General features: G+C 36.2%; 1 protein-coding gene across 5 annotated transcripts; it reads left to right on the top strand.

The window, feature by feature from the left end:
• Positions 259 to 8,085, top strand: LOC107625007 (protein NPGR2). 5 transcript variants are annotated; one of them, XR_002357190.1, is made up of 9 exons: positions 420 to 691; positions 1,304 to 1,595; positions 2,401 to 2,653; positions 3,254 to 4,473; positions 4,567 to 4,720; positions 5,535 to 5,868; positions 7,009 to 7,048; positions 7,165 to 7,416; positions 7,571 to 8,085. XR_002357190.1 is itself a non-coding variant. In XM_016327517.2 (7 exons), exons 3-7 carry the CDS (start codon positions 1,398 to 1,400, stop codon positions 5,852 to 5,854), a joined length of 2,145 nt encoding a protein of 714 aa, XP_016183003.1. In that variant the 5' UTR covers positions 420 to 691; positions 806 to 946; positions 1,304 to 1,397; the 3' UTR covers positions 5,855 to 5,868. The 5 variants fall into 5 exon arrangements, 3 of the variants coding, with proteins under 3 accessions (XP_016183004.1, XP_016183003.1, XP_016183002.1); XR_002357191.1 differs by lacking the exon at positions 7,009 to 7,048; XM_016327517.2 differs by lacking the exons at positions 7,009 to 7,048; positions 7,165 to 7,416; positions 7,571 to 8,085 and adding an exon at positions 806 to 946.

Here is a 13,679-nt window from a genome sequence, read left to right as displayed (position 1 = left end):
TTTAATACTTCTTTCTATCTTTATATATATATACACATTACAACATATAATATTATTATATATACATAAATCATTATTGAGCTAATTATATTAATGCTAGAGTCTTCTATTTATACATCCTTATTTTATATTTAATATATCTTTTATTTATTTTACAACAATATTTATTCATTATTAAGGATATATAGTGTGTTTCCACTTTCCACCCCTAACAAGGAGCGATGATATGTGTGAAAGCGTGATAAATGTAGTTAATGGCAGTTTAAATGAGAGTCGGCACCAAATGACACGTGGCATCTAATTCACCCTCTTCCCCGTATATGAAACTTCCCACTTGACTTCACTGGACCCCAACAACCAACATACTAACAACGTAAACACCAAACACCAAACCAATTGGAATTGGAATTGCTGTGAGATCTTCTTCCGTTTCTCTTCTTTCATTTATCATCGATTCTGTGCTCCAATTTTATTCATTTTAATAATATTTATTAATATCACACGGGAAAGAAAAAGGGATAAGGATTTTATATGGTAAATAATAACTATTAGAAGGGAAGGTTTATGATTAGACTTTTTAGATGCTTTGCATTTTGATTGTTTCCATGATTCAAAGTTCGGATTTGATTGGTCAAATTCAGTAATGGATGTTCCTTCCTAGCACACGCTTTGCTCTCTTGGAACTCAAAAGGTGAAAGTCTTCTTTTTTTTTTTTTTTTTTTTTTTACTTATTTATCTTTTATCTTTGACCTTTCTCCGTTTGTGAATTGTTGAAAAGGGTGCCAACTTTTTGCTTGTTTGTAAGGTTGGAACGGTTTTCTGAGCTGAATTCAGAAGCAAATTACTGATTTTGAAATTTCCGGTCCCTGAGTTACTGTGTGTCGGTTACAATTTTATGAATTTGGTTTATGTGATTTCGGAATTCAGAGAGGGAATTTTGGATGAGGTTGGTTCAAATTTTACTTTTACCTGATGGGATAGCGCTTTGCGGATTTTCATTCTAGTTCTACTATGCTTGTTTACATTTACTTTATAATTTTAGGTCCTTTTTTTTTGCTTTTCTTTTCTGGATTTTTCAATTACATTGAATTTAGCCTTCTCAGGAACAATTGGTTTCAAAATTTCACACTTGTTGCATAATCTACATGTATGACTCTAAGGGCATGTTTGGTTGTTGCATAATCTACATTGCTTTTAGGCATATAAATTTCCACTGCATTTTTACCTCAATCAAACATAGCTTAAAGGTCCTGTGTTGACTTTGCATGTGTGACATTTCTGTTTCACTGTTTTCTTCCGGCAGATTTTTTAGTCTAGAAAAGATGGGTTGCATATGGGAGCAGCATTAGACTTGGGACAATAGTCGAAATCAGGAAGGAGGAGTTTGAAGGAAGATAATGAGGTGCCTACAGTCTGGGGAGCCATTAGGAAGAGCAGTTGAAATGGTTCCATCGTCAGAATCTGTTGCGACCAGTGACTGCTCAGCAAGTGGTCATTCTTGCCTTGGTGGACAAATTGGCAACAAGAAGCCTGACACTGGCAATATAGAGGAAGCTGAATCATCCTTACGCGAGAGTGGTGTCTTGAACTATGAGGTTGGTTTCATCAAAAATACCTTGCCATTTATGGTTTTGAGAACTGGAATTTACCAATTTGTTCCGTATATGATCTAGGTCCTAGGGAGAGTGTATATAGATGCCATGAAGCAACTAAATGTTTCTTTCCTGTGCACAAAATAACTTCTTGCTTGTCTGAATAGTCTACATGTAAACGGTCTCTATGTAGACATGATACATGACAGAGCTCAATGGCATCGTTTGATTCATGTAGCCGACCCCACCTATGGGACAAGGCTTTGTTGTTGTTGTTGTTGTTGTTGTTGTTGTCTGAATAGATTCTTCATGATAGGTAGGTTATTAATAGTTGTTACTTGTAGTCTAAACTGTATGTATGCTTGTATTTATTGCATATCTGAATGAATTCTTCACAGAATTCATAGTTGTTGGATCAAGCACTTACCATTAAGCCAAAAGCTATAGGTCTATAGCTAATTGGGAAAGGTGCAACTTTCTTTACTGTTTCTCAAAACTGCATCTAGCATAAGGGGTTGCACTACAGGCGCCTTGAGCCCATCGAATCTTAAGTAAGACCAATTATTGTAGTTTGATTGAATTCTTTATCCTAATTCTTTTAATTAAAATATAATATCAATCAAGTGGTTTCTTCAGAACATAGCTAATGCAGGTAGTTTTCTGATGATCTCTTTATTGGAATTGATGTTCCCTCTATTTAGCAATATTTAGTTTGAATATTAAAGTTGTGCATGTCTGTGATCCTCTTGTTAAGATTAGTGGTTATTGCTGCCGTTATTATTTAAGTAAATATGTCTGTAATCTGCAGGAAGCTAGAGCTCTGTTAGGAAGATATGAATATCAGAAGGGAAATTTAGTAGCGGCTTTACATGTCTTTGAAGGAATAGATATAGTTTCTGTGACTCCCAAGATTAAAGATGCCCTTTCCAAAAGCCGAGAACGGCGTAAGAGACATTCCCAGAATAATGATGAACCGCAAATGTCTGTACATGCTGTTGCCTTATTGTTGGAAGCTGTCTTCCTAAAAGCAAAATCTTTGCAGGTTCTTGGAAGGTTTAAAGGTATATTCAGTGATTGTTTTAATTTAAAGATTTTGCTCTTTGCTTTCACTTTTTAACTTTACTTTCACTTTGAGGAACATATGGGTTGGTTGAATTGTTTCGGTATGACCTCAAGGACAAGTTCAAGTTGTAGAATCAACCACATATGCTTTGCAAAGGGCTGCCTTTTCATTTTTTGCTAGGGCTTCTATAACTAATAATGAAATTATTGATTTAAGTTATTATGACAAGGTGTTGACATGGCTCTTTGAACAAGCTAAAAGAGTAAGCAATTGCATAGGCACACTTGTATTGTTATTTTCATGAATCATTTGCTATGCAAAATATTCCTCTGGAGTTTATTCCTATTGCAACGAGGCATAATATCTTTCTAGGTTTTACCGTTCCTTCAACTTCGACCCCTAATATAGTGCATCACCTGAGTTGTTAATATGTTAAATAATCCACTTTCTGTGCTTGAGCTTCACAGCCTAGAGATCCTTGGGTCAAGTACAGTGAGATCCCCTTTTCAATTTTGTTGTTTTAAAAAAAAGGTGGATTGGTTCAACTATATAAGAAACTATGAGTTAATCTAATATATTTTTCAAATAATTCTTGCAGAAGCTGCCCAATCTTGCAAAGTTATTCTGGACATAGTGGAATCTTCATTACCTGAAGGCTTGCCTGATAACTTTGGTGCTGAATGTAAATTGCAGGAGACTTTGAGCAAGGCAGTTGAGCTACTTCCGGAATTATGGAAACTTGCTGATTGTCAACGAGAAGCTATTTTGTCTTACCGGCGAGCACTCCTTCATGAATGGAATCTTGATGCAGAGACGATAGCGAAGATTCAGAAAGAATTTGCTCTTTTTCTTCTATATAGTGGCGGAGAAGCAATGCCACCTGATCTTCGTTCCCAAATGGACGGATCGTTTGTGCCTAGAAACAACATTGAAGAGGCTATACTTCTTTTAATGATTTTGCTAAGAAAAGTCACTCTAAATAGAATTGAGTGGGATCCCTCAATTTTGGACCACCTTTCATTTGCTCTATCTGTTTCTGGAGATTTGATGATTTTAGCCAATCAATTGGAAGAATTGCTTCCTGGGACTATCCATCGAAAGGAGAGGTTCTATGCTTTAGCTCTTTGTTATTACGGAGCAGGGAAGAACGTGGAAGCGCTGGATCTTCTTAGAAAACTGCTGAGTCATAGAGAGGACCCAAGACATGTTCCAAGTTTGTTAATGGCTTCTAAGATTTGTTGCGAAAACTTCAGTGTTACAAAAGACCCTGGGGTAAGCTTTGCTCGGATGGCACTTGAGAACTTGGTTGGAAGATGTAATCAGTTAGAAAATATGGCCAATTTCTTACTTGGTGTTTCACTTTCTGCATACTCGAAATTGGCCATTTCTGATGCTGAGAGGGTTAAGAGACAATCTGAAGCACTTCATACCCTTGAAACTGCCTGCAAATTGAGCAGAATGGAAGACCCTGTTGTATTATACCATCTGAGTTTAGAATATGCTGAGCAACGGAAGTTGGATGCTGCACTTCATTATGCTAAGTGCATTGTAAAACTTGAAGTTGGCTCTAATGTTAAAGGTTGGTTACTGTTATCTAGGGTATTATCCGCACAAAAGCGGTTCTTGGATGCCGAATCTATTATCAATGCTGCTTTGGATCAGACTGGGAAATGGGATCAAGGTGATTTGTTACGAACAAAGGCGAAACTTCAGATTGCTCAGGGCCAGTTAAAGAGTGCCATTGAGACGTACACTCAGCTTCTTGCTGTTCTTCAAGTTCATAGTAAAAGTTTTGGTTCTCGGAATAAGCTATTTAAGGTTTGTTTTCTTAATTTTTACCAGTCCCAAAAATACTTTTTCATAGTGATATTGCTTTAAGCTCCTTACCCTTTTCCATACCATCGGTGACAGGACAAAAGAGATCAGATTAGGAATTTGGAAGTTGAAGTATGGCATGATCTTGCTTATGTATACATCAGTCTTTCACAGTGGCGTGACGCAGAGGCCTGCCTTTCAAAATCTCGGGCCATCAAACTATACTCTTCTACTAGATGTCATGCAATAGGTAAATATGTGAGCGTTTTCCTTTGAGGTTTTTTAAAATTTTCTTTTAATTAATTTTTAGTCCGTGATTGAACTTTCCCTAACAGATTATGATTAATTCAAATAATCAGCATATATTGTTGTGTAGCATGTACTGTAAGGGCATGTTATAATGCCATTACTCCCGGATTGTTAGAAGAGTAGCTTGAGTACTAGTAAAGAGTAGTAAAAATGTATAAAACAACTGAATAAATTAACCAATGATAAACTAATCTAACTCGGTCTATGTTTACATAGCCGGTCCCAAGCCCGGAAAAATGAGGAGGGTTGTTCGGTCTGCAATAGCCAACGTAAAACAATGTCGCATCTCAATGCATGGCCACGATGCAATGACGTCTTTGGAACCATGCTGGGTTGTGTTAGGCTTGTGACAGGCTACGTAAAACAAGGTCGCATTCCCATGTCTTTGATCCATATAGTTGACCCTAGTTAGTGGGAACAGGCTTTGCTAAAGAAGAATGATAAAGTAATCGAAGTCTGCACACAGTAAACATATTTCAGTATGCAAAATATAACAGCATTGAAGATCAAAATGTAATACAGCATAATATTCATGATATTTAGATGAAAGTTTGGTCCGTGGAGCATTCCCCTTTTGTTTGGATTTACATTTGTAGCTCAAATATCATAGTTTGTGTAAAAAATTAGAATGAAAAGCTTCTTCCCAAAGTATGATAGAGGGCTTTCCAAAACAAATAACATATGCTATTGTAATAAATATTATATCGAATTGTTTCCCAGGATCTCATGTAATGTTTATTTGTTCAATTCCTCAGGTAAAATGTATGAAGCAAAAGGTCTTTACAAGGAGGCTCTAAAAGCATTCCGCGATGCCCTGGACATTGATCCTGACCATGTCCCCAGCTTGATCTCCACTGCCATGGTTCTTAGACATTGCAGTGATCAATTGAATCCTGCAGTCAGAAGCTTTTTGATGGACGCACTGCGGCACGACAGATTTTGTGCTTCTGCTTGGTATAATCTTGGCCTTCTCCACAAGGCTTACGGTACAGAATCAGCATTTGTTGAAGGTGCAGAATGTTTTCAGGCAGCACACTCTCTTGAAGAATCTGAACCAGTTGAACCTTTCAGATGACTGGTTCTATACCTGTCTGGTTTCTATTTATATTTACTATCTATTTATTCTCTAGTTTTCATTTTTTAATTTTGTGAAGGAAAAAAGTCAAAAACAAGAAATGGAAACATAAAACAGAATTTTATGGCATGTTTGGTTTGTGAAAAGGTTTTCTTATGTCATGTTTCATTTTTTTAAGGATTTTATAATGGAAAAAATGAAAATAGTAAAACAATAAAATGTTTTCTGTTTTCATTTTTCCTTCATCACAAACCAAATAAAATCCACAAGATTTTTCAACTTTTTTTTGTCCATAAAATTCTGAATATATAAAACTCTAAAAGAAAATAGAAAATGAAAACAGAAATTAAACCGTCATTTGTCCCATGCTTCAGGTTATCAGGTTATGCATCATGCATGACTATCCTCTATCATTTGTTTTTTATTGGGGTTAGATGACAAGGATTTTTGTTGCGAATCCGATCCCCTTTATGTTAGCATGGTTGGTCTAGTTTGACTTTGACTTCACCAGAGAGGTAGCATATATCAATTTAATGGAGATTTTGCCATGTTAGTCAAATAAAAATGATGGCAGACTCTCCAGGAAATTTTTTAATGCCATAATTCATGGTATATGTTTCACTTGTTCATGAATTCTGTAAAGATACTATCTCAATAAGGAATCAGAGAAAAACAGATGAGACATGTTTAATCCTACACTACAATTTCGATTTGAGAAATATTTGTGATTTATTTTATTATTATATTCACAATTTTATTTTCATAGGATGGAATTTGTCTTCCACGTTGAATGTAATGATTTAGTTATTAGCTTCTCTTGTAAGCAAATTAAAACCAAGGTTTAAACTTAAACAAGCTGGAGAGCGCAAGAATGTTACCCTAGTTGCCTTGGGAGTTGAACAAGGACACACTGTTTTTTTTTTTTTTTTTCGGTATTCTGACACCGGTTTTTATATAGAATTCTTTGTATCTTTTCAGTTTTCATCCCTTCTTGTCTGAACCATTTTCAATTTAAATATTTGTTGAAATTTAAAGAGTTAAACTCCAAAGTGTCTTTGATTTATCAATTGCGCTCTTTATGTTCTCGATATTAGAAAAATTGTACTTAGTTTGTTACTTATCTTATTTTTGGCCAATTTCGTTGCCGTCGACAGTGACATGCCACGTTGAAGTGAATAACGGTTAAATGAGCTGGTAATTGAAACTCTTTTGACCCAATTTGGTCGCTTGTCCCTTTTTCTAACTTTGTTCCTGGTCCCTTGTCCCTCTTTTTAATCTTGTTCCTGATCCCTCCTCCTCCTCCTCAACAGGTACCAGAGCGAGTCTCGCCGCCGCTGTTGTGCTGTGGCTGCTGTCGCTTTGCATTGATCGCCGCTACTCTGCTCTCGCGCGGCGCTGCTTCTGTTCTCTTTTCCCAGTCTCACCACTGCTGTTTTGCTTTTTTAAGTCTCTCTCTTAGACTCACACACCTACATGGAGGCCACTTCTCTCTCCAGCGTCGCTGTTCCTATGTTCTCCTTACATCGCTGCCTTTGTTCGTCACTATCGCCTTACTTTTGCAGGTAGGCGTCAATCCAAAATTTGTTTATTTTTGTGCTGAATTTTTCGCCAGTCCCCATTTTAGTGATTTTTTATTACTGTGTTGATTTATTTTCTGATTTTGATCACTGAATTTGTCACTTTTTACTGAGTCTGTGTCCTGCTTTTTCATCCAAGTCAGAACAGAGTTTTGCAGGTACTAGAGCGGTGTGGGTGTGGCTGCCACCCTATGCTCATCATTCCAAACTGCAATGATGTTGCGCAACAAAAAAGAAGAAGAAGAATGATGGTGAACAAATAGAGAAGAAGAAGATGAAGTGCTACTACAATTAGGGTTAAACAAAGGATAGGGGATCAATTGGGTAAAAGAATTTCAATTGCCAACCCATCTAACCGTTACACACTTCAGTGTGGCATGTCACTGCGATATCATTGTCGGGTGCAACAAAATTAGCCGGAAAAGAGATAAGGGATCAACTAAGTACATTTTTTTCAATTTCAGAGACATAAAGAGTGCATTGGTAATTTAGGGATAAAATTAGTATATTTCGTGAACCTCAAAAACCACTTTGAGAATTAACTCAAATTTAATCCAAATATATATATGTTCATACTATCTTAGGTATTAGGCATGAATGTGGAATTGGATTAATGTTAAAATGACCCATTTATAATAGAGAAGTTAATGTTCATATTGGTCTTCAAATTACGCTTGCATCTCAAACTTTTTTAAAATTTTAATTTAGTCTCCAAAATTTATATTTGTTTATTAAGTTAGTCCTTCGAATATTTTTCGTTAACGATATGGTGCAATGGTACATTGTCGTGGACTATCGATACTATATGTCATAACATGTTTTGACTAAGTGTAATGGAGTAATAATGTGTCACTCAGTGACATGTGATATGTTGACATAAACAGTGGTGTCACATAACAGAATGTAATTTATTCATGTATCGCAATATAAATTGTTCACTTATTATTAATATGCCATCATTATAAGTAATTCAATTTAGTCTCTTAATATTACAAAACTAGTTTAAAATATGTGAACTATTGTATTACGCTTTTGATTATCACGTTGAATTTAAATCGAAATTGTTATGAGAAAATGTTCAGAAAGCTTGATAGGGAAAATTTTGTATGCATGAATCACTATCCATTTTTAGTTGGCATTAATCATTCAAATAATATCAAAAACCTAATACTAGAAAAATATTTAAAATTTCACTAAAAATTACATTAAAAAAGTGAGATACCTATATTAGAATATTTAAAACTAAAAATGCATCTTATTTATTTATGTCAGGTTAGTGATGATTAAAAATTCTAAATTTAAAACACAAAAAAAAAAATCCTAAACAATTAATATGAATATACAAAATATAACATCAGAAGAACAACCAAAATTCAACTGAAATTCTGAAAAGAACATTTTCAAATGATGTATCTAGATTGGAACATGTATAACTAAAAATCTAAATTAACTAACATACAAATTAAAATTATGAGAAATAGAAAAGGCATTTGCCAAAGAAGAATATAAAATTAAGTTGTTTCAACCTCTTTTTTTTTTATTAGTTATGAACACATATAAAACTATATCAAATATTTTCTATCTTAAAAGACATAATTTACGATCCTAATAAATTAGAATACACAACTTCCTATCCTAGTAATATACACGAGAGTACTCAAAGAGCGCTGTATCTATATTTTATTATCCATTAATACCCCCTCAAGGTGGAGTATGCAAGTCTTCAATGTTCAACTTGACTAATATTGCTTCAAACTTGTTGGCACCAAGAGTTTTAGTAAAATGGTCGGCCAACTGAGTGTGAGTGAGAACATAAGATGGAAGGAGGCGTTGATGCACGATCGCATCCCGAACAAAATGACGGTCTACTTCAATATGCTTCATGAGTTAATGAAAAACTGGATTTTTAGCAATGTGAAGAGCAGCTTGATTATTGCAATAGAGACAAATATGAACATGATGAGGCACGTATAAAGAGGAGAGTATATCTTTAATCCACATAAACTCTTTTGTTATCTAAGTCATTGAACGATATTCAACCTCAACAGAAGAAGCAGACACTGTCTGTTATTTCTGAGTTTTTCAAGATATTGATGAGTGACCAAGCTAGATGAACCAGCCTGTGATTGACTTGCAAGTAAGTAGTGGACAACTAGCCTAATTGGAGTCATACCATCTATAGAGCAAATCATTTTCTCATGGGAGAAGAATTCCTTGCTCAGGGTATCCCTCTAAATAGTGTACAATACGTAAAGCGGCTTGCCAGTGTTCGGTGCGTGGATTTTGCATGAACTGGGATAACATGTGAACACCGTAGGTTAGATCAGGCCGAGTAAAACACAAATAAATTAGTCTTCCAACAAGCCGACGATATATGCTAGGATCGGATAAAAGAGAACCTATAGGTGACCCCAAACGATGATTCTCTTCACACGGTGCTACAGGCTTAGCACCTAGAAATCTTGTTTTGGTCATTATGTTCAAAGCATATTTTTCTTGGCACAGGAAGATTCCAGTTTGAGATCTGGCAACCTCAACTCCCAAGAAGTACTTCAACTGGCCTAAATCTTTCATGTGAAAATATTTGTGTAAATACTCTTTGATACGTTGAATTGCAGCACTATTATTTTCTACAATTACAAGGTCATCAACATACACCAAAACTACCAATTGCATGCTATTGTGGCGAAGGCTAAATAAGGAATGGTCCTTTGGGGATTGTTGAAAATCATATCGAAGAAGCATAGATTAAAATTTTGCAAACCAGTAACGTGGAGCTTGCCGTAGGCTATAGAGAGATTTCTGAAGTTTACAAAACAGTCCTTGTTGAGGCACTTGAAAACCAGGGGAAAGCTTCATATAAACATTCTCATCAAGCTCTCCATGAAGAAATGTATTGTGTACATTCATCTGGTGGAGTTCCCAGTCTTAGACTGTTGCCACTTCGAGTGTTCTGTGAATTGTTACCATCTTCACCACTGGAGAAAAACGTTTCATTCTAATCCAAGCCTTTCACTTGATTATTTTCCAAAATTACCAGTCTTAACCTCTCTATTGTCTCGTCAGAATTGTATTTAATTTTATAAACCTTCTTACATCCATGGGTTTTCTTTTCTGGGAAAAGGGTTGTGAGTTTTCAAGTGTCATTGATTTGAAGCGCACGAATTTCTTAGGACATAGCTTCACACCAACACTCATCTCTATCTGCTTGTGAGAAAAATAAAAGCTCATGTTCTATCTGGACAAAAGCAAAAAATTTCGGTATTGTTTGGAAAAAGAATTATAATTCACAAAATTTTGTATAGGGTAGGACACACCTGAGGATTTTGATGGAGAGGGAGGTTGGTCAGTAGGGCTTATTGATATCGTGGCAGTAGAAACGAAGTCGCACAACCTGACTGAGGGTGTCATCATGTTGTGACTCCGACCAAGTGAAACTTCCATCGTGACTAGTGGTAGATCGGAAGTCGGCGTTATTTCTGCTGTACTTGGTTCCGATGCATCATCAGCGATGTACTCTTCAATCTCTTCATTGAGTTCATGTCCCCTTTGTTTGTTAATAAATGCTTCAATGAGGAATTTTTCAGCACAGTCATTGAAATGTGGAGTACTAGGCTCAAGTGTGAGTTCTGAACTTGGCCCATTATGTGTGTCTTCTTCAATAATTATTTTTGTTACAGGAGGTCCAATATCTTCAATCTTTGGTGTCGGTGCCAAAGCCTGAACCTCTTGAAAAGGAAATATATCTTCAACAAAATAGACGCCACAAGAGATAAAGAAAACTTCTTTTTTCAAGTCAAATAGTTTTCATCCTTTTTGTCCAAAAGGGTACTCGACAAACACACATTTTCTACTACAGCTGGCAAATTTGTCCCGTTGCCTATTCTGATTTTGAGCATAATATAAAGAGCCAAAAACCCTTAAGTGCTCATAACTTGAAATTGTTCCATGAAAACCTCATACAGAGTCCTGCCCTTCAGTACTGAGAATGGGGTATGATTAATTAAATAGCCAACAGTTAAGACACATTCTCCCCAAAACCGAATAGAAAGATTACCTTGAAAGCGTAATGATCTAGAAACATTGAGAATATGTCAATGTTTGCGCTCCACTCGTCCATTTTGTTGTGGTGTATTGACACATGATGATTGGTGAACAATGCCTTGTTGTAAGAAGTATTGTTTTAAATACATAAATTCCATTCCATTATTAGATCGCACCATTTTAACATATTTGTTATATTGGCGTTCAACCAACGTGAAAAATTTTTCAATGTGATTGATACCTCAGCCTTTTCTTTCAACAAATATATCCAAACCGCTTGTGAACAATCATCTTAGGAAATACAAAGTACCACACGAGGAGGGAGTTCTATAGGGTCCCCACAAGTGACAATGGATTAAATCATAAATATTGGAAGCTTGACTTAAAGGAAACTTATCTCTTATTTGTTTGGATTTTTCACAAGTTTCACAAATTTCATTGTTTGTATATTTCTCACTTACATTGGAAAGCATTTTCACAATTTTAAATTATGGATTCCCTAGTCTCTTATGCCAAAGCGCTAGTTGATTCTCTATTCTGGCATGACGAGCTTGAATCTTGTGTGTCGCACGATACCAATAAAGCCCATCCTTTCGCTCACCCGCTCCAATAAGTATCCTCGAAGTACAGTCCTATATGACACAAAATTCATCAGTGAATTATACTAGACAATGTTCTGCATCTGTTAATTGAGAAACTAAAAGTAAGTTGCATTTTAATTTAGGTACATAGAGAATATTTTTTAATTCAAGTCCTCCGTCAAGAATTATTGTCCCTTGCTTGCACAGTGCACACTATCACCTGCTCTCCATCCGCTAAACCTACTGGACACCCGCATATAGTTTTCTTTTCACATAAATTTTTCAAAATTTCAGTCATGTAGTTGGAAGCTCCACTATCAATGATCCATAAATAAAAAATTCTCTTATTAGTCATTTTCTCAAATTCATTTGGTTTTTGCTTGTTGATCATATCTACCAATGCGTTCAATTGCTCATTGGTTAATCCTGATATCTCACGTCTCTTGTCTTCCGTGTTGATAGCATGGCTGCTATTTCCACCAGTGTGTGCCACATTTGCACATGCTGGAATTCCTCCAATATGTGTGCCTTGTCGTCCGTAGCCTTTGCCACCGTCTCTTCCTTCATTCCTTGGTCGATCACTCTACCATTCTGGATATCCCACCATCTAAAAGCATCCTTTAAGATCATGCCCACTTTTACCACAGAGCATATTGTTGATTTTTGGCTATCATCTCCTCGACTTTTTGTCCTGTTCCTTGCCTGCATTGCGAGTCCCACAATCAACCCTCTCTTTTCTGATGCCTTAGCCATCGTTTTCACTCTCTCCTCTTGGACTAGCATTGTGTATACACGATTCAGCGTTGGTAAAGGATCTGTTGCTAGAATATTTGACCGCACTGTTCTATAACTCGCATTATTTAGGCCCATCAGAAATTGGTGGACCCTCTCTTCTTCCCTTTGCTTCTCAAGTTGAGAGTCAATTCCTCACTTACATCCACCACACTTGCATTTGGAAATTTGCTCGCACCGTGCTAATTCATCCCACAGTACTTTTAATTTTCCATAATACACCGTCATGGCCATTCTTTCCTACTTGCATCTCGTCGTCTGTTCACAGCAAAAAAACCGTTCTTTGATGTTTTCTCACAGTATCCACGCGTTCTCAACAAACACAACGGTTGACCGAAAGCTTGGTTCGATGTGTTCAAGATCCAAGATACGATCATGGATTGGACTGTCCACCAATCCTCAAGATCAAGTGCATATTTTTATGGTTCTGTCGTTCTCAACAAACACAACGGTTGACCGAAGGCTTGGTTCGATGTGTTCAAGATCCAGTATACGATCATGGATTGGACTGTCCACCAATCCTCAAGATCAGGTGCATATTTTTCTGGTTCCGTGAGAATTCCATCGATGAATCTCTATTTTCTCCGAGCTCAAAGCGATATTTTTCACTGGTATAGCTTATTCCCCATAATTTTAATTTCTCGACGCAGCTGCACTTGTGTGATTACATTTTTTGGGTTGTCATTGACATTGAGATCATATGACGAGTAAGTTTTCTTAGTTTCTTTTTCTGAAGTTTCTGATTCATTTGCAGAGTTCTTTTCTGATTTTGTTACCATGATTATGCAATCTAGGTTTTTTTTTTTTTATTTCTCGTATTAAAGTGATAAC

Source organism: Arachis ipaensis, chromosome B02 (assembly GCF_000816755.2).
Source record: "Arachis ipaensis cultivar K30076 chromosome B02, Araip1.1, whole genome shotgun sequence".
Taxonomy (NCBI): domain Eukaryota; kingdom Viridiplantae; phylum Streptophyta; class Magnoliopsida; order Fabales; family Fabaceae; genus Arachis; species Arachis ipaensis.
This window is presented reverse-complemented; position numbering and strand designations above follow the sequence as displayed.

Excerpts from the sequence above, each read along its gene's own strand:
- LOC107625007 (XM_016327516.2), top strand. The coding sequence starts at position 1,398 with ATGAGGTGCCTACAGTCTGGGGAGCCATTAGGAAGAGCAGTTGAAATG. Across the intron at positions 1,596-2,400 it reads GTGGTGTCTTGAACTATGAG|GAAGCTAGAGCTCTGTTAGG; the intron begins GTTGGTTTCATC and ends TGTAATCTGCAG. Across the intron at positions 4,721-5,534 it reads TACTAGATGTCATGCAATAG|GTAAAATGTATGAAGCAAAA; the intron begins GTAAATATGTGA and ends TCAATTCCTCAG.